Source organism: Macrotis lagotis, chromosome X (assembly GCF_037893015.1).
Source record: "Macrotis lagotis isolate mMagLag1 chromosome X, bilby.v1.9.chrom.fasta, whole genome shotgun sequence".
NCBI lineage: Eukaryota > Metazoa > Chordata > Mammalia > Peramelemorphia > Peramelidae > Macrotis > Macrotis lagotis.
The window spans coordinates 476,992,338-477,014,834 of record NC_133666.1 but is presented as its reverse complement, the minus strand read 5'-3'; the positions used below and the strand labels follow the sequence as shown (position 1 = coordinate 477,014,834).

Sequence of the window (22,497 nt, the reverse complement as noted above, 5' to 3'; positions counted from 1 at the left end):
GCAAACCTTTTTTCTTCTGCCTTTTCTTTTGTTATATGAGTAATATAAAAATGTTTTGTCTGATTACATATGTATAACTTCTATGAAATTGCTTACCATCTCTGGAAGAGGGAATGGGAGGAAGGGAAGGATAAAATTTGGAACTCAGAATTTAAAAAAAATAAATGTTAAAAATTTTTGATTATATAGTTCAACAAAAAATAAAAAGCAAATGTTTGAAAAAGCATAGAGTATGTAGTCTGCCCCTCAATTATCCCTCAACTCCAACTATATGACCTTTCCCTTTTCAAATATTTTTTCAAGACATCATTTACCATTTTTGTTACATGAAATGTTTTGTTACAAGTGTATATATTATCAATTAAAAATCATTTACTGGAATTCCCCTTCAGTTATTCTGAATTAATATACTATGCAAAATCTTAGACTTCTTTTGCCTCACAGAAGTTTTGTAACTTCCACTGCAGCAAGTCCCCACCTAGATTGTAAGTATCTAAATGTTTATGTCTGTACTACTTATGCAAAAGCATTTTGAAAAGTAAGGTTTTTTTTTTTAAATTTAAAGTTATACACATTAATCTCTCTTTACAGTTTTTATTATATAAATGAACTCATAATAATCATTGTATAATTTTTTTTGAATGAATGAACTTCATGATATAGAAGTGCATGAATACCTGGATAGTAAGTTATCAATAGTCCGATTAGTTAAGTATTCAATTTTTTTGTAGTTTTATTTAGTTTTTGTTTATATCTTTCTGAATATACTTATTTAAATTTTTTTTGGTGATTATATGTTTACTTTCAACAAAGGAAAGGAAAATGTGGATTAAAAAAGGCAATGAGGATTTTTCATTTGTTACATTTCTTAGGTTTAGTGATTCTATCTCTGATCACCATATTAAGGATACCTCTTGATTCATAGACAACACACTAGACCAGGGAAAGGGACTTGCTCTTTGACTACACTAAGATTTGTAGTACTTCTCATTTCTTATGTTATTAATGCTATCATTTTCAGGATATGAAATTTTAAGATTAAACTATTAGTATTTTATATACCTTTCTCTATAAAAATACTTAAATTAACAATGGCAAAATAAGAAGTAATTTTTATTCATAGGTCAGTATCCCAAACAATTTAGTTAATAAACATCTTATATGCTTGCTTTGAGAAAATTACTTTTCTTAGATTATTTCCCTATTAATATTTCATTAATTTACAGATATGTATACAGAAATACATTTGTATATCCTTTTAGGTTTTATTTGTCATCACAGTTGTTAAATTAAATAATCTATTTTCCCTTTTGTCTTGAGAAACAAAATGTACATGAAAATATGTACATTTTAATTTTAAATGAATGTATATATATATATATAATATTTCTTTCTGTGGTAGATCAGTTTTATTATGAAAAATAAAGTACATGGAGTAAGGAAGAATTCTATTAAAATAATCATTTCTTACATATTGTCTATGAATTTATTAGTCAGTAATTCAACTTTACCAATTACTATATAACAATATAAAATTTTATAATGCATGTTGTATGTTCATATAAAAGCCATGTAATCACTTTAATGAATTTAGGTGGAAGGGATAGCGATAAGTATTAGACCAGTATTTTCTTTATTATACAAACACTTCAGATGATAAATTGCCTACCAGTTGCAGCACACCTTCTCTGAAATTATCTAGTTTGCTTTATAAGTTTTGTGCCTAATTACTTTACATTTATATTTATAAAACAAAGATTTATGTGTTTTAACTTTATTTGAATGACCATCTTTTCTTATGATTCATTAATTATAATTTCTTGTCTTTTTATTTTCCTTTCAAGCAGAGTAGGTAGTTGTGGGAAACAAGAGGCCAATTACAAAGTGGAAACTGTTGTCTTGGAATGATTTTTACTTTACTAGTTCCACTTATAAGCATAAATTTCTCTGACAGACTGGAATGATTCCTATTTTTTTGCTTTATTGAGTCAATATGTATTTAGATATTTTATTAGCATTTATGTAATCATCCTATTAAGTAGAAATTTCTAGGGAATTATGCTTTTCACCAATTATATAAAACAGAGAGGTCAGGTATATAGATTAGATGTAATTTTAACTTAGATTTGAAGTAATTTTAGTTATATTGGGGAAAATATCTATACTCCTTTAGGTTTACTGGGATTGCAGAGTTCAAAAACTTATATTTGAAAATGTCTATAAAATTGATTTGGACATGAAATGTTTATTTGCTAAGATGTATTTTATAATAGAAAATTGTATCATTAGCATTGAGTTCTGACTCATCAACCATTTATACTTTCATAATATTTATAAGGGCATGTACTTATTTAATTCATGCACTGGACTGGCTTATTTTATTTACTTTAAAATTCAATGTATATATTTTTATGCCTGGAATGCAAATTACATGTGCCTCTTTAATAGATTCTTGGTTCAAGTAAGAAATAACTAAGATCATAGGATTTAGAACTAGAAAGAACTTTAATCATCTAATCCAACCCCATCACTTTACAGATTAGGTAAAGAGAAAAACTGATGCAAACCAACTTGACTTTTGTAGGTTCCACTAGTAGCAAGTGATAGATCCAGCTTTTTAACACATATTGTCTGACTCCAAAGCCAGTGGTCATTTCACTCCACCACATGCCCTATAACACATGGATTGATAAAATGTGACCTTTCATGCTGCTTAGTTTTTATGTTGTTTAAGGCAACTGCTTAAATACTTTATCTACTCATTTGTTGTTCAAAAAGTTTTACTTAAATATAAAAAAATATAAAGATAATTGTAATAAATGCAGTTTTGGAAATTCATGGCTATTTTGTTTCAAAGATGGATTAAATCTAGCCAGATTGGTGGTCATTCACAAGGCTAGTTGCCACAGACATTTCAGGATTCAGTAGTCACTATTAGATTTTTGGGTTTATTTGACCTGATCCCATGTACTATTCAATATCATCCTGGAGCTAAAAAGCCAGGAGAATCTAGGCATCACTACAATGAAAGCATATTGGAAATTAAGGCACCATAGGTATTTTTTTTATTTACAGTAATATTTCACTTTTCTTTTTATCCTAAGGTAATATAGCCTCAAAATTCCTACCATGTCCTAGATCATAGCCCCTCTGCCATTTTTTCCTGATTAATTTTATTCTCAACTCTTTCTTTTTCAATATGTGTGTGTATATATGTGTATGTATGGATATATATTATATATATGTATATGTATATCACTTCCTTGTCTATAAATTTCCACATTGGTCCATTACATATTAGATATAATGGGTTTTAGAGCCCATTGCAAAAGCTGGTTTATTTTCAAATCTATTGTTAGCTTTGTCTGCCTCTGATTTCTATTAGACTTGCTTCTCTGCTAATTAGCATGCTGAACCTTCCCAAGTATAGTTTGAATATTGAACCATGGCTAAAATTCAGTGAAATTAATAAAATAAAAGCTTTTCTTATTTAAAAAGTTAAAAATAATCAATAAAAATTTTTATTGAGTTAGCAGGTGTATGTAATGCCAATATTAATAAGAACAATATCTTTGTCATTAAAAAACCTTGGAAGTATTTAATTCAATTATTTTTAACTCAGTGATTTTTTTCCAAAGCTACATTTACATCTCATTTAAGATTTTCTCTAAACTTAGGCACATCCTAATTTCTAATTTTCAACTGCAATTGTTTCTGAATATGAAACTTAACAAATACTCCATATACATTTTATAAAATATACACAGTGCTCATGAGAATATTTAAACTTTTTGCATTAAAGTATAAAATAGCATGATATTCTTTGAAGTGAATGTTTCAAAATGCTTCTACAAAACCAAATGTCAAGACTTTCAAGGGGTGAAGGTGGCTGGATACACAGGGTGAACTTTCAATCCATAATAAGGCAGAAGAGCAAATACCATGATAGTTGAATGTAGGTAGTAATGGATCCAAGGCATGCTCTTCTGTTATTGACATATGTTGCAAGTTGAACCCTTCAAACCAAAATCACATCATTTCTGCTTTTTTTTTGGACACTCAACTCTCAGGTTCTTTCTTTCACACTATTCATTGACTATTCTCATTAGAGATCCTATTGTCTAGAAATGAGCTTGACAAGCCGATCAAATATCTGATTTCTCCTTTTCTTGGGAGTTTGCTTTTTGCAGATCTTGACTTTGAACTGTACTTTCTCAAACTAGAATTAACCTAATCATAGCAGTTGAGAAAGAATTTAATTCAGAATAACAGGTCAAGAAACATTTTTCAGAGCCTGCTATGTGCCAAGGTCAAATCCCATGAAACCAACAGAAGCAGGTCAAATAAGACAAATACACTGTTTTGGGACATATGAGGATATTGAAATATATCTATTCATACTTATTAAGTATAACTTTACATTTATAAAATATTTTGAACTTTTATATTTAGATATCCACATGTAGATACCTTCATAGGATATACATGTATATATATATATATATATACATGTTTATATGCATATACGAATTATATATAGTGCGTATGTGTTTGTGTGTATGTGCAGATTGATAATTGTTCCTCCAAAAATTTGTCTGTGGCACAAGAATCACACAACTTGTATATAAATCAGAGGCAGGATTGAACCCAAGTCATCTGTGGAAGAGTTGAGCTCTCTATCCATTATACAATATTGCCTATGAGATCTATCTATATTTATAGAATCTATCTATTTATATCTTTAGATAGAGATATAGAGTACCATCTTTTGGTATATGCACATGCACATATATACACATAGGTATATATATATATATATATATATATATATATATATATATATCCCCATTCTATCAAATATGTGAATGTAAGTATATGTTCATATACACATTAAACATTTGTGCACATGTGTACATATACACATTTGGGTGACTATAAAATTATATAAACATATTGCCTCCCTGAGCCAATACACATACTTAACATTTTATTATTTCTCAGAATGGAGTGATAACTCTACTTTTAGGCTATGGAGAAAAATATTCGAAGAAAATCTCTGTCCCCTTTGCTACCTGCACATTTTCAATATGAAGCAGAAATTCTTCCTGTCAATCAGTTCCTGTATTTTTGTATTCTCAAACAAGATAATATAGGTAAAACTTTTTGCAATTATTTAAGGACTATGCAAATGTGTCTTATTTTTATTATTCATTGGGAATTAGAAGGTTTTGGAATTTGCAGCTATAACATCTGAATAAATAGAAATTTAAATACCAGGGCAGAAATTTTATGCAGAAACTCTTTCCACTTTTGTTATTTAATTACTATGGCTTTAGTTCTCCTTAACCAATTGTTCCTTTCTTGAATCAGGGAAAAATTATTTTTTCTACTTAAGTATTATTTCCAGATGATTTTATATATCACTCATTATATTAATGTCTGCAAGAAAAAGAAAAAACAACAATTCAATGACAATGAAAATTCTGTTTTATAAATATAATTTTCCAATTCCTGTGACACCTATCATTTAATTTTAAGGAATTTCTCCACCTCTTTCTCCCACTCCACTCAAAAAAAATAAGGTGGTACTATTTTCATCAGATATGTTCATATAGCAGAAGTTTCAGGACTCTCTTTAGGTCATCAAATATCAAATAGTTTCATGGAAGAATTACTAAGGACTAAATTAATTCAGTTGATTTCTACAATTCTATTATGATCATATGGGGGCAAAGTATGAAAAAATTTATATTTTTATTAAATGGGCGAAAAACAAGATGAGTGATATTCCTTTTCTATATTATACTCAGAACTCCATTTAGTGATATATGCAACAATCAGCAGTTTTGACATCATAATCCAAATGTACTAAAATATTTTATCTCCCTGAAAACAAGAGGATTATTATAAAACTGTTTTCTCAGCACCTGGATGATTTAATGCCTATATAATTCCTGCAGCACATTTTGCTTTTATTGAAAAGTGTAAGCTTCATTTTTTTCCTCCTCTTTTATTGAAAACTTTACATGTCTGACTAAAAGTCATGAGCACTATATTACAGTTCCATTATAAAAATTTATATGCATATGTTTGTATGTATTCTTTGATACAGTTTGTGAGATCTAAGATTCATGAAATTATTGTCTTGAAAACTTTATCAGAATTAAAGAAGTTTGCAGATAATTAAATTTGTTGAATTGTTTATTTTGATGAAGCTGAAGGCCACTTTCACATACTTCATCTAGAATGTTGGGCTGCAAAAATTACAGATTCTTTCATAAATACTTTTTCTCTTATAGATACTCAACATATATTTCAGATAGAAAGAAATTCTTTTAGAACACCATTTTTACACAGTGCTCTCTATCTGCAGATATATTAGTAACTCAACTACAGTTTTTTTAAAATAAAGGGAGAGAAAAAATTTCCTTAATTGATTATATGCATCATAAACTAGTATTAAACCATGAAAGCTTGTAGATATAAATATTATTGGAATCATAAAAAGTTGTCTTATTCTAAGAAATCGTATTTCAAAATTATACAGTATTTTGACCGTTTGTAATTATTCTCTTCTTTTTTGGCACCCCCAGACCAATATAGAAATTATGCATTATGAAGTTAATTCCTTTGGGGACTTACTTATTTGCATCAGGATTTAAAGATGGATTCTGAAGTTTATAGCATCATATTTTTTAACATATGAATGAATTTTTAAACAGTCTTTTGCTGAAGTGTTTCAACAGCAAAGCAGGGTGGCACTAAGGGAAAACAAGTTCTTTTAAGTCTTAGGAACATAGAGTACTTATGACCTTGAAAATTCAATCTTCCATTCAAAGTTACTCCCCATTTCCTCTGTTGTCTTCTTTCCAAAATACAAGGTACAAATACTTTATTCAAATGTTTTAGACTTTCTAATAGCTCAGAAGAGCAACTGTGTGTCCTTGTAGCTGTGTTCTTTTCTGAGACATGAACAACTATGGGGCTCGATTGCTTTACTGTAATTTCTCCATTTCTATGCTTCATTTCCTTCATGTAGCTGAGACTGGAGAAAAATCAGCATGTTCTGATGAGTTTAATACTGTGAGGCAGTAAAATGGACCTGAATTTTGTGGAGATTGAGCTCCAAAATAAATATAACACCATGTGTCAAATAAAAAAAAAAAGATAAAATTCTCCTGTACAAATCAGAAGAGATAATAAAAATCGGATAGATAGCAACTTCCCCCTGCCCCCCATACCTACACAGGCATCTAAGGATGATTTTTAACTAAGAATTTTTTCCCCAATTCTTATTTTGACCATTTAATTGCAATATAAATATATAGTTTTATATATATATATATATACTGACATATTCTAGAAAATTTTGTATGTAGACTGGGGAAATGAGGACCAAGCTAGGGATTTGCAAATTTTTTTCATGTGAATTCTTTATTCAAAAGCATTAAAATTATGCTAAATGTCATGAGCCAGTAAACTGTAGATATTACTCTAAAAGATTTGGTATAAATAACTAACACTTCTTAAACTGGCACCACATTTTTGCTTTCATCCAACCTTCATAATTGGAAATAAACTTTACGACTAGATATATTCGATACTGGGAAGGCATTTACAGGTTTATCATTGGCTCATCAAGGTCACGGTGCACTACTGACTCAGAGAGGTTAGTTGCCTTTGCAGGTATATAAGGGTTGCTATCTATTCGAATACATCTGAGCATCTCATTTTATCAAAATGCCTTCAAATGCTCAGCATATGTGGTCAGTGCAGTCCGACAAGTCTAATGAAGATATGCTTCACCAAGGCAAAAACCTAAATGGTTAAAAATGGAGAAATATTTACACCTTTTTAAAATTCAATGAGTAGAGTTTGTGTTTGTTCTTGTTTGTTTTATTTTCTCTTCAGTGCATTTCCTATTAAAGTCCCAAGGCTATGAGTATAAGCCATCCTGTCCAGTTCCATACATATCTGCAAGTCTTTTAAAACGAGGGCCCCAGTCACTGAGATAATCATAATTCTGATCAGAGTTTGAGCTGATGGAATCTAAGGAACTGAGTGACTCAGCTACTGAACCATTTCCTTCAAAGGCATATGTCTGTAGAGAATCATAAGGAGGAGCACAGGGATCTATATCAGCTTCTTTTAATCTTTCCCAAATAAATTCCCTAAAAATGACATTATCAGGGATACTTTTAAAAGTTGGCCGACTTAAGAACTGAATCTCTGGTGTCACATCCCTTCGAGTCTTGGTGTCTCGGATGGCATTCAGGTTCCTCAAAGCAGCCATGTCAAAAGCCTCTGTGTCTTCTTCACCACCACCTTCATCATCATATCGGACAATGTTTTCTCTAATATCCCTCTCTTCATCAAAAATCAGGGGCTCTTTTTTCCGTCTTCTCATTGTGACTATCATAAGGACCAACACTGAAACACAGAAGAGTAAAATTAAAGGTGCTTTAAAATGCTTTATATCTTCAGTGAGCCATACAAAGGTGGCCCATAAAGACTGTAATGAACAATATGGAATTTCACATTAATAGATGGTCCTAAATTACTATTTTTAAAAGAGAATGCTTTTATGTGTCAAGAAGTCTTTTCCTCATATCTGTACAAGACTCATTTTCTCTTTTTAATGTTAAATCCAAAAGAATTTGATAAGCAGAAATCTGAGAATTTGTTCAGAATGAATATAGCAATCTGACAGCCATAAGTTAAAAACATTCGTTTTTGAACTACTTAATTGCTCATGAGATGAAACCATACTTGTAAAAGTGCTATGTGCAGTTTAACAGCTACAGTTTAGGAAATGAATGAATTACATTATTTGCTCTTAGGTTATTTGATAAAATACTGATTCTTTGTCTGTGAAGTTCTCACTTGTTAAGTACAGTCCAGGTTTTGGCCTATACTCATAGATTGAAAGCATCCATATAATAGATTAAGCTTCACTTTAATGAATAAATATTTGATTCTTATGAATTATGTCCAGAAAGAGAACATCTGAGACTACAAATATTCAGGAATGATTGATTTGATTTAACATTATTTATAACCCTACTGACTTTAGGGATTTTTCTTCAGTGATAATTAAATGAGTACTTCAGTGATCAAAAAAGGCATGGAAAAGAAGTCAGTACCTGTTAGATATAAATTACAATTAGTATTATTATATGTTTTATATATATATATTATATATATATATGTATGTGTATGTGTGTATATCTATCTGTCTATCTAACTGTCTATCTATTTGATATGAAGGTAGGTCACTGATAAGGACAGACTGAGTCTCTTGGCTAGAAAATATTGAAACAAACCAAAAACATATAACTTTTTTAAAGATTTTTGCAAGGCAATGGGGTTAAGTGGCTTGTCCAAGGCCACACAGCTAGGTAATTATTAAACGTCTTAGGTCAGATTTGAATCCAGGTACTTCTGACTCCAAGGTTGGTGCTCTATCCACTGTGCCACCAAGCCACCCTAAAAACATATAACTTTTAAAAGATTTCTTGACTTCTTAAAAATCTACTAAAATAGAATGGAAAGAAAGTACTATATTTTAAAGCTTTTTGGGAGGACAAATTCAATGAAAAATAAATTTATTTTCTTTCATTGGATATACAAATTATATACATATATATGTACATATATACATGTATATATGATCCACCTGTACTGATGCATTGTGAAAATGAGTTATTGCTACATGAATCTAAAATTTGTGGCATCAAATTTCCAACCATAAGACATACAAATTAAATGAATAAACTGTTTGTTTTAGGATACTTTAGTCTGAGAAATGTTTACAAACCATGCTTGAAAAAAGAGGATTTCCACATTTAAAGATGTAGTAGAGATTTGCCATTTGAGATCAAAATCATAGATGTGGAATTACAATCTAAGTGAATATGTAAAATGAAAACCTAAAACTAAGACTTTTCACAAGGTACAAATTTTACCTATTTTATTGTGCATAAAATGAATTTTTTTTAAAGATTTAGTATTATTCAGCATATATTTATGATTAACCCCCTCTAATAAAATATGCATAGCATTTAAAAAATTTTTTTCTTTGTTTCAAAATATTTGTAGCAAGATTTTCAGGTTCTTGGATGACCTTTGTCAAGGCTCTACAGAAAAATATGCAAAACATGCTGTATGGAAAGGCTTTTTTTTGTGATTACCACTAAATAAAGATAACATACTTTAAGAGAGTGAAATGACCCATTTGTTGATTTTCTTATCTAAGAACAAGATATGATTCATTATATAACTATATTTTTAGCATTCTAGAGGTAGAAGCAAAACAAAACACTTCCTGTGATGTTCTTTCCATTTTTTTTCCAGGTGTTATGCTGGTCTCTTTGCCAAAAATTTGATTGAGAGTCCTTGCCTAAGATTTTAATCTACTGGGATTGGCTTTTATTATTCTAAAGCCTCAATGACTCCTTTGCATTGTCTCTTTTCTTTTTTTCCTAACAAGGAACCTATTAAGTTCTTTCCTTTTAAAGCCCAGTGAATCATATTATCATGTTAGCACAACTACCCATTACTCCAATAGAATCCAGTAATTTAAAATTCCACATCATAATCTATGTTTCCCTATTCTTCTATCCTAGTGCCAATGCACCTGATATCTTACAAATATTGCATCACCCCAGAGAACAATGTACACATTAACAGCAATACCGTGGGATGATCACCCCTGATGGATGCAGCAACTCTCAGCAGTTCAGAGAGCTAGGACAATCCTATTAGACCACCTATGGACAATGCTATCCCTATCCAGAGAAAGAAAAGCAAAACAAAACAAAATAAACAAAAAAAATTCTTCAGGATGATGAACACTACATTCGCTTTTTTTTGGTTGTTTTTGTTTTTGTAGGTTTTTGCAAGGCAAACAGGGTTAAGTGGCTTGCCCAAGGCCACACAGCTAGGTAATTATTAAGTTTCTGAGACTGGATTTGAGCCCAGGTACTCCTGACTCTAGGGCCAGTACTTTATCCACTATGCCCCCCTAGCCGCCCCTACATTCACTTTTTTAAAAAAGAAATATCTCTTATGCGTTTCTTTCCCTTAAGCCTAATTTCTCATGTCAAAAATGACTAGAATGTAAACATGTTTAACACAAATATCTATGTGCAATATTTACCTGACTGTTCACCACTGAGGGGAGGGCAGTGGGAAGGGAGGGTGAAAGGAAATTCTGTAACTTAAAAATATGTATAGTCACATGGATGAATGTTGAAATGTATTTGGAAAAATAAAATATCAAAAAATGTTTCAGGGGTGGCTAGATGGCGCAGTGGATTAGAGCACTGGCTCCAGAGTCAGAAGTATCTGAGTTCAAATTCGGCCTCCAACACTTAATAATTACCTAGCTGTGTGCCCTTGCAAGCCACTTAACCACATTGCCTTGCAAAAACTAAAAAAAAAGATAATTGCATTCCATTGTGGAAAACTATGATACCCTAACTCACCAAGGATGTTTAATTAAGATTTTCCTAAGTCACTATCTTAGGAAACACACAAAATGAAATTGGGTTGGAGATGTCAGGCAAAGAAAATAAAACTTAGGTCCCAAAAGTTAACTAGACATCAAGAATAAAGAAGTAAAGGAAGTATTCAAGCAAGTAAAAAAGAATGGCACAAAGTTTATTTTCATAATATGATATATATATTTAAATGTCATGAATAGTGATTAGAGAACATAATGAAGAAGAAGGAGATTTTAACGATTAGAAATAAAATTGGTTGGATTAAAATAAGATCTGGAAGTTGAGAGTTGTAGCAAAAACCCTCTCAATACATACCCCAAATGACAAATGATCAAAGAATAAAAGCAGGAAGTTTTCAGACAAAGAAATCAAAGCTACCTAAGGTCATATTAAAAAAAAAAGTTTCTAAATCATTACTGAATAGAGAAAAACAAATTTAAAAATTATGAGATACCATCTCATATCTAGCAGATTGACTAATATTACAGTAAAGGAAATTGATAAATGTTGAAGGAGATATGGGAAAATTATATATTAATGCACTGTTGGTAGAATTGTGAACTGACCTAACCATTCTGGAAAGCAATTTGGAACTATGCCCAAATTTATGTGTAGCTTTTGTCTCAGCAATACCATTACTAGAGTCTGTACCTCAAATAGATTTTTTTTTAAAGAAAAGGAAAAATACATATTTGTATGAACATATTTATAACAGCTCTTTTTTTGTAGTTAAGAATTGGAAATTCAGAGGATGCCCATCAATTGAGTAATGGCTGAGCAAGTTGAGATATATAATTTTAACGGAATACTATTGTGCTTTAAGAAATAATGACAGAATCCTTTCAGAAAAAAGTCTTGAAAGCACCACCAATGAGAAAATTAAAGCAATAATTTGGATCTATTTTGTCCAATCCTATGTCAATAAATTTGACAATCTAAGTGAAATGGATGAAAATATATACAAAGATATGAATTGCCCAGATTGACAGAATAAGGAATGAAATTGAACAAGTCATCAGTGAACTCCCCTAAGAAAAAAAAAATTCCAGGGTCATATGGCTTTGCAAGTGAACTATACCAAACATTAAAAGAATAATTAACTCCAATTCCATATAAAATATTTGAAATAAATATGTAGAGTTTTGCCAAATTCCTTTTACAGTACCAATATGGTGCCAAAACCCAAACCAGTAAGAGCCAAAAGAAATGAAATTGCAGAATAATTTCCCTAATGAATTTTGATGTAAAAATATCAAATAAAATTTAGCAGGGATTATAGTTAGTTATCACTAAAATAACTTAATTATGTAAGGTATACAAGGATGGTTCAATACTAAGAAAGTAATCAACATAATTGACAAAGTCAATAACAAGTTAACAGAAATAATATGATTATCCCAAAAATGCTGAAAAAAAAACTTTGGCAACATACAGGAACAATTCTTATTAAAAACATTAGAGAGTAAAGGAATAAATGCAGTTTTTTGCCCTTAAAATGATAAGCAGTATCTATTTAAACCATCAGCAAGCATTATATGTAATGTGGACAAATTAAAAGCATTCCCAGGGGTGAAATGAAGATGCCCATGATCATCACATAGGTATATGTGTGTGTGTGTGTGTGTGTGTGTGTGTGTGTGTATATATATATATATATATATATATATATATATATACATAAAATCCTAGAAAATCAATTTTAAAACTACTTGAACCATCAGAAACTTCAGCAAATTTGCAGGATATAAACATAAGCCCACATAAATCATCAGTATTTCTATATATTATAAACAATACCCAACAGATTGAGACAGGAAATTTCCATTTAAACTAAGTGTAAACATCATAAAATACTTGGGAATCTACTTCCCAAGTGAAATCTAGAAACTATAGGAGCACAATTACAAAATACATTTCACACAAACAGATCTAAACAAAAGAAAAATGTCAATTAACCAAGATTAGGCTGAGCTAATATAATAAAAGTGAAATTTTACCTAAATTAAATTACTCTATTAAGTGTCATACCAATCAAACTACCAAAAATTATTTTTGGTAATATATAGTAACAAAAATTAATCTGAAGAACAAAAGGTCAAGAATATAAAAGGAATTAATGAGAAAAAATGTAAGAGAAGGTGGTCCAACTGAACCAGATCTAAAACTGTATTTAAAATAGCAGTCATTAAAACTGTGTGGTAATAGCTAAGAAACAGAAAAGAGGGTCAGTGGAATAGATGAGGTATAAAAGTAAAAATAGTAAATGATTACAGCAATCTATTGTTTGATAAACTCAAAGACTCTAGTTTGTAACTTTTGTAACTCACTATATAATAAAAACTTCTGGAAAAACTGGAAAATAGTATGGCAGAAACTAGACATAGACCAACCAATAACTCACATCCTATACTAAGATAAGGTCAACATGGGGATACAATTTAGACATAAAGGGTGGCATTATAAGACAATTATGAGACTAAGGAATAATCTATCAGATCCAGGGAATTGGGAGAAATTTTAAGAACAAAAAAAGTGATAGAGAACCTAATAAATTGCAAAATGGATAATTTTGAGAACATTAAATAAGATGTTGCAAAAATAAAACCAATGCAACCAAGATTAGAAGAAATATAGAAAAATGGGAAATGATTTTTGCAACATTTCTGATAAATTTCTCATTTCTAAAACAAATAGAATCAAATTTATAAGAAAAAAATTCATTAATTGATAAATGGACAAAGGATATGAAGAGGTAATTTTCAGATAAAGAAAATATACTGCAGTCAGAGGAAAAATCTGCATCAAGTCATTCTTGATTAGGAATAAACTGAAAAACAAATTATACTGTATGTTATTGAATAATTTCAAAGTAGTCTGTGCAAAAACCTTTCAATAATTTAATTATTTGCAACACATATATATAGTCTTTAATGGTCATTTATCATGGTGTATTTTACATATATATATATATATGTATATATCTTAACATAGATTGAGTTTTTAATTTCAGATTGTTCTAAGCTACCTGGGCAGGATTAATTATTAAATTACTGAAATTTATATTTTAATCAGTTGGACAGATAGTATCCCTTTGTTAACACAAGGATTTAGAGTCAGGTAAAAAAAAATCACCCTGTTGAGATGATCTTTCAAATTCCTTTCTGAACCTATATTATCCTAGTGTTTTTTGTTATTTATTTTAAGTAAATCAAACTAAATTTTTTTGAAAGTAAAGACCAATTTGAATGTTCTCAGAAAGAGATTAGTTGTTTCAAGTAATTATCCATTCCAATAGGACTATCTTTTCTTTTAGTAATCAGAGAATCCAAACATATTTCAATTATGATTGTTTAACAATCAAGGTAAAGTATTGCAAAAGAAATCTATCTTTAATTGTTTCTTGGATTTATACATATATATATATATATATAATTTGCAATGTACAATTTATAGCAAAAGCTATATAGAGAATAATGATGTTATTAATCGAAAATAATGATAATTCAACCTGTTACTTGCTACAAAATGAATAAAATTATTAAAGCTGTTAGTTTGGATTTTTTTGGCAAAATCACTTAATGATGAAATTCAAATTCAGATATTTATTAAAAATCCACTATATATTAAGCATTTTATCAAGGGAGATGTACAGCTAAGGCACAATGCCTTTATTCAAGGAGTTTGTTTTCTTTGAGAGGAAATAAGATACACACAAATAAGTAAAAAGCCAAATATTATGTGAATATAGATCGAGAGTGACATGTAGAGCAAAACAATTAATTTGTATCAAGAAGAGGAGATGGTAGGATTTGGTCAACTATACATGAAGTAGGGTGGATTATACATCATTCTTGTGACTTGCTTATATTATGCTTGACAATTTTGGTAAGTAGAATATTTTCCATCCAGTTCTATCTGGCACAGACTCACATCCCTAACTTTCAGCCTAGTCTAGCTTTAATTAGTGGGCTGCAAATTAGAGTTAATAAATTGTATATTAGAGTTAGAGTGTCTAATATTACAATATTAGAACATTTTATTTTTATTTTACTTTTAATAAAACATAGATTGTAATTGGTATGGTCAGGGCCAATTGAATATTGGATGAAAATGGGCACTGTAAGGTAGGCAAGATTTTCCTGAGGAAAAAATGAGAGTTAAACATGTGAAAGCATTGAGTGTCACCCTTACTTGTTTACTTTCCACATACTGAATGAAGCTTACTTGTGAGCAGTTAAATGGCTTTACTAATTATATTATCTAGTATTAATTAAAATAACTCTCACAACATTGCCTAATAGTTCAAAAAAATTATTGTAAAGAAATCATGGGTTGAAGATAATACAAATAATAAAACAGTGGTAGAGTTGACAGTTCTCTTACTCCCTAATATGAACTCTTTGGCAGTCACATTACATGGTGAAACAATTATAAATGAGATCTGGCAAGAAGGTTGCAAAAAAGTGAAATCAATGTATCAAAATGAATATTTGAAATATATAGTCTAGTATCCATAATAATGAATTTCATCCAAATGACTAGTATGTCCTGAGATATTAACTAATTACTGTATGAAGTCATAATTAGCAAGACATTTAAAAACTTATACTTTTTACTAAAAAGGGTGAAAATTCATTATCTATGAAAATATAATTTTCAAACTTTTAAAAAATCTTTGAAAAGTTCATTGGCTTTTCAAATACTGGTTAAAAACCTAAAAATGCAGTATCTTTTAAAATCAATTGAATAGCATCAGGGAAGATAGATATATAGTAACTAAATTTAAATAACAACCATTATATAATGCTGAATATATTTAGAATATGACTATTAGGCAAGGTTAAGTGAGAAAAACCAGGAGAATACGCTACACAGTAACAGCAATATTGTGCGATGATCAAGCATAACTTATTTAGCTTTTCTCAGCAATATTATCCAAGACAATTCCAAAAGACTTATAATAGAATATGCTATCCACATTCACAAAAAAGAAATCATGGAGCCTGAATGCAGATTGAAGCACATTCACTCTCTTTTGTGCATTTTTTCCTTTGCAAACTGTATTTGTTTTTCTTCTTTTGAAAACTATTTTTTCACATGACTAATATAGAAATTGGTTTGACATGATTGCAGATATATAAGCTATATCAAATTGTGTATAATCATAGGGGAGAGGTAGGGAAAATTTATAACTCAAAATTTTATAAAAATTAAATATTAAAATCATCTTTGGAAATATACTTGGAAAATAAATAATATTTAGAAATTTTTTTAAATAGCTAAAAAATAAAAAAGGAAATGACTCTAAGGATTTGGTAAGTACAAAGATTTACTTCTTCCATTTAGATATACATATTAAAACCTCTCATTGAAAGTAACTGAACCAACCAAGAGAACAATGTTCACATTAACAACACTGTGAGATGATCTACCCTGATGGATGGATACAGTTGCTCTTAGCAGTTCAGAGAGTTAGCGCAACCCCATTAGACTGGCCATGGACAATGCTATTCCCATCCGGAGGAAGAAAAACAAAACAGAACAAACAAAACAGTAATTTTTTAAAATCTGAGGAACAATACATTCACTTAAAAAAATCTCTTATCTATTTCTTTCCCTTTAATCCTTATTCCTCATACCAAAAATGGCTAACATACAAACATTCTTTTTTTTTTTTGCAAGGCAAACGGGGTTAAGTGGCTTGCCCAAGGCCACACAGCTAGGTAATTATTAAGTGTCTGAGGCCAGATTTGAATTCAGGTACTTCCTGACTCCAGGACCAGTGCTCTATCCACTGTGCAACCTAGTCACCCCAATAACCTATAAACATTCTTAACACAAATATGTATGTACAATATTAACCTCACTGTTCACTGATGAGGGGAGGGTAGGAAGGGAGGGTGAAGAAAATTTTGTAACTTCAGAAATATACATAGGCAGCATATGGATGAATGTTAAAAAATCCCTCTCATAACATGAATTTGGAAAAGTAGAATGTCAATAAAAAATTAAAAAAGAAAATAATTTAACTTAAAAGCGAACTTAACTTTTTCTTCCTTCCCACTGGTATTTTGTGGTTATTTTTTGTTTATTTGCTTGTTTGTTTTACAAGGCAATGGAGCTAAGTAACTTACCCAAGGTCACACAGCTAGGTAATTATTAAGTGTCTCAGGCTGCATTTGAACTCAGGTCTTCCTGACTCTATGGTTAGTGCTCTATCCACAGCGCCACCTAGCTACCCCCTCCCACTTGATACTTTGGATTTTGACACAACCATCCTTCCAGTAATAGACTTGAAACTTTGGAGTCATCTTTGATTCTTCTCCCTTTTCACTTGCCTAAGTCAATCACTACCTCCAAATCTTAAATCTCTACCTTTCCCTATTTTATTACCATTCATGCAGCTAGGTGATGCAGTAGATAGAGCCCTAGAGTCAAGAGGACCGGAGTTCAAATCCAGCCTCAGACACTCGATACTTGTTACCTATGTGATCTTGAACAAGTCACTAAAGCCAGATTGCCTCACATCCAGGGCCATCTCCAGGTGTCCTTATTCATATCTGGCCACTAGATCCAGATGGTTCAGGAGAAAGGTTGATGACTTAGCATGACAATCTCCCCCCACTCCAAATTCAATTCCCTTGTTTGACATGACAGTACCAGCCTTATGTCATGATCTTCATCAACAGTGGAGGACAAAGCATCATCACTGCACCAGTCTTCCTCATCATTGTTTCTTGCTAGGATTATTGCAACAATGGCTGTCTAAAATTCTTGCGACTTTCTTTTTTTCCCCTCGGGAATCTTACAAACTACTGCAAAAAATGATCCTCTGGCAGTAGGTAGGTGGCACAGTGGGTAGAGCAGTGGCCCTGGAGACAGGAGGAACCAAGTTCAAATCCAACCTCAGATTCATAATACTTACCTAGTTGTGTGACCTTAGGCAAGTCACTAACCCCATATTGCTTGAAAAAACAAACAAAAAAATGATCCTCTGAAAGGAAGCCTCTGATCACATTATTCTTTTTTCAGAAACCGTTGCTTAAAACCTCTTCCATGAATCCTTATATGCTCTCCTCCACATCACCAAGCTGAGGATCTTTACCTTCTCTTAACTGTCATTATATTTCTTACATTAATTTTATATTGTTTTCCACTTACAGTTTTACTGCACAAATAATAGTTCCCGTTATAATGTAAATTTCTTTTTAAAATTTCTTTTATTTTATTTATTTAAGGCAAGGGGGTTAAGTGACTTGCCCAAAGTCCCACAGTTAGGCAATTATTAAATGTTTGAGGCTGAATTTGAACTCAGATCTTCCTGACTCAAGGACTGGTGCTCTATCTACTGTGCCTGCTAGCTGCCCCCTAGAATGTAAATTTCATAAAGATGGGAGTATGCATTATTACTTTTTTTCCCCTCATAAGAACAAATGTGTTTCATTGTAAATACGCCAATACTTAAAGGGATTTGTAATTTTGTGGTTATAAATTCTCCTTCCAGCATGACTTCTGTGCATCTTAGCAGATGGCCATCAGGATTGGTGTTTGCCTCCACCCCAACTCATCAAATTGTCTAATCTAGGGAAGAACTTCTGAATTGAGATAGATGGAGTCTCATCTACCTAAAGAATACATCTTTAGGATCTATCCCAAGGCTTTCCAGCAGTGTAGGTGGTGTTGGACCTTGTGCTCTGCTGGCATAAGCTTCAAACTGAGATGAAAAATCCTGTACATAGTCAGTATTTTAATAAATATTTATTGAATATATAAAAAATAGGCATCCTAGTTATTTGAATTGAAATTGCTATATCACAATTGGTGAGTTTTAATTATTTCATGAGGCTTTCTTAATGGTAGAGAGGTACAAAAAGTAAAACTAAAACAACAAAGTTACCAGTAAAATGGAAACTTCTGCAATACTCCCCCTAATAAAACAAATAATTTGGTGGCTCTGTTAGTAATTTCAACATGATCAAGGATATTAGGAACTACCTAGTCAAGTTATAGCTCCACTAATTAGATATAACAAAATGAAGTAGCTGGCATCTACTAATGTGTCATCTATGGGAACCTATCAATAAGTTTAAATGGGTAACAGTATAGAAGATAGAAATTCACATTTTTGTGAAGAACACTACAGTTATTCTTTTTTGAAAGAGGAAAACATTATCTAACATTAACTACTGGAGTATTCATTTTCTTTTATTCCTTTGAAATTTTCTCTGGCAGGCCAAGCAACAGGTTTCTTAACATTCTAAGACTGTGAACATTTACAGTAAGGCTCAAGCATCCTTGAAATGAAACCATTACTTTTCCTCTAAGTTTACTATTTTATTTATGAAATGTTTTTTAGGCACTTGACTCAAGTGAGGAGGCATTTCATAATATGTAACAATTAAACATACTCATGAATAATGGAAGTAATTCATATTGTTCATCAGCTTGATGCATGAAGGACAAGAGGAAAGATACTGTCATCATTTAAGGAAGAAGATCTGACAGCTAGTGGTCCAGCTGGTCACCTGAAAAGGAATGGAGGCATTTGGATATTCCTAAACAAGAAGCATGCTTCTGAGTAAGCCTTATTAGACTTGAATTTCTGAAGCAATAATATTCTGTTACCTATTCTTATTACAAATGAATACTGCTACAGGAACTTAATTTCTTTGCTCTCAATGCCTGATTTAGAGGAAAACAGGCCTTATCACAACTCAGCCATTGCCTTAAGGTATAAAATTATTCTTTGAACCAAATTAAAAAATAATCTCACAGAAACTTTATTTGAATCTATGTGCAATCTGAATTGTTAAAAATGTTTTTAAATAAAATAAGTGATTACCTATGAGCCACTGAAGTTATTGCTTTTCAAATAAGTCAAAAATTTATGTTTCTCCAAAGTATTTTGAGTATTAGGGGAAATAAATTAGCAATTATTATTAATCATGGCCAAAAGATATGAGATTATACCTCTATTGGTAATCTTAGAGGAAATAATTTAAATTTCATAGAAGGGTGACTAGAATACCTTATTCTTTTATATATTCTTTACATTCTTCTGGAAGAAAAAGTGTCATAACTAGAGCTATTTTTCTAAGTCATAAATAGTGTAAAATAGGGTACCGATTTGTTAACTACTAAATGTATGATCATAATTTAATTTGTTTTTGTTCCCTTCCTAGAACTGTCAAAAGTTTTCATGTTTGCCTCCCTTTGTAATGGATTTCTAGCTATGAGGGGAAGAAAAATTTCAGACAGATGTTTTCAGGTGTTATCAACTGGCAGAGCCTCTGGTTTGATATTATTAAAAGCTATTTCCCCTTATAGCCTAACCAGTGTAAAGGTGTGTTGCTGGCTTACTCATATCATATAGACAGAAAAGACAATTGGAATTTCTCTCCAGGAATCCTACATGTGTTATAAACTACTTGTGTGACTTTCAATGAGTCACTTAACCTTTCCTGGACTTAGTGTCTCATCTACCAAATGTTTGAGAAAGTTGGATTCAATAATATAAGATGCCTTTTAGCTCCTAAGTCTCTTGCAACCTTGTGATCTTCCCTTTTAGGATATAAATAGTTAATAAAAACCTCCTGAAGTTTGGATCCCAGGAGAGGGAAATACAGGAAGATAAAATAACTAATACAAAAAAATCCCATTTCATTACTTTATACACATTTGTTTTCTACTCCACTGATGTAAATTTTTTCGTGATTATCTTATTCCTTCATTAAATACATTTTTAATAACAACTTACTATGTGTCAGGCAGTGAGCATTGTCCTAAAATAAACCTGAAACTCTTATAGATTTTAGAATCTGAATTCTTTGACAATTTTTTTCATATGATTTCAATCACTGCCCAGAAGACACTAATTAGATATAACTGACCACAAGTTTCTCAACACTTCTGTCACCTCCTGACCACATTTTTAGAAGTTGCAGGGCAAAGGGTATGGAGGGTGGATAATGATTCCTCCCTGAAGTGAGTTTTATTTAGCTAGTATTTCTTATGCATACAATTTTCTATTATCTGTATATATATTTCCTATAAGATTGTAAACTATGTGAGTGTAAGAATAAAATTCTACATTGTACAAAATATGTTTTGTTCAATGAACATATGAAGGAATGAAATTTTCATCAAAGGATAATAGATTTATACCTGAAAAGGTCTTTCTTGTTGACCTAGTTCAATTCCCTAATTTTAAATAAACTCAGCAAAATTAAATGACCTGCTCAGATATTATATATTATTATAATATAATATAATGTAATATAGTCACCCAGATATTAAGTAGTCAAGATCTAAAGGTAGGATGCCAGAATCCAGATTAATAGCTCCTTTCACTAGAATACACTGCAGTTTTAGATGCTTCATGAAAAAATCTAGTGGAAACAAATAAAAAATATGATGTATTTTACTAGTACACAAAATATATTAGAAATCAGTTTGACTTATATAAATAATTTAGTAAAGAGAAAGATCTTATAAATATAAATACTTAGACTTAAGGACAGAGGGCAAGGAGTTATTTCAATACAGAAAAAATTTCAATATCAATTTAATGTTTCCAGGACAAATTAATTAAGATTATGATGATAACTTTATGTAGTCTCTACTATATTCTAGGCTAAATGTTTCACAGATTTGGTCTTCACAACAACTGTGGGACATATAGGAACTCAGATATTTCTGAATCCAGCATGTTATCCACTGTGCCACCCCATCTGTCCATATATTTCCATACACATCCATCAAAATTACAAATAACTCAAAGGACAATAGAAAGATGAGTGATAAAAGGTGACTCTAGCATATTGTCAATGATATGTGTGAAAGAATAATGGTAATAAACAATGTGACTTATATGCAATGCATGGTGTTATAGACACTTTACAAGTCTTTTTTCACTTTTTTTCTCACAACTACTCTTTGAGTCAATGATGTTAAACCTATTTTATAGCTGAAGAAAATGAGACAGACAAGTGAC

The 22,497-nt window shown here is 30.9% G+C and overlaps 1 protein-coding gene across 1 annotated transcript in view; it reads right to left on the bottom strand.

Moving 5' to 3' along the window:
- Positions 1–6,183: 6,183 nt before the first annotated feature.
- CDH7 (cadherin 7) overlaps positions 6,184–22,497 on the bottom strand; it is a 193,393-nt gene continuing 177,079 nt past the window's right edge. The window contains exon 12 of the mRNA XM_074200451.1: positions 6,184–8,430. Coding sequence (XP_074056552.1) covers positions 7,937–8,430 — 494 coding nt within the window. The 3' untranslated portion in view covers positions 6,184–7,936. The remainder of the gene's footprint in view (positions 8,431–22,497) is intronic.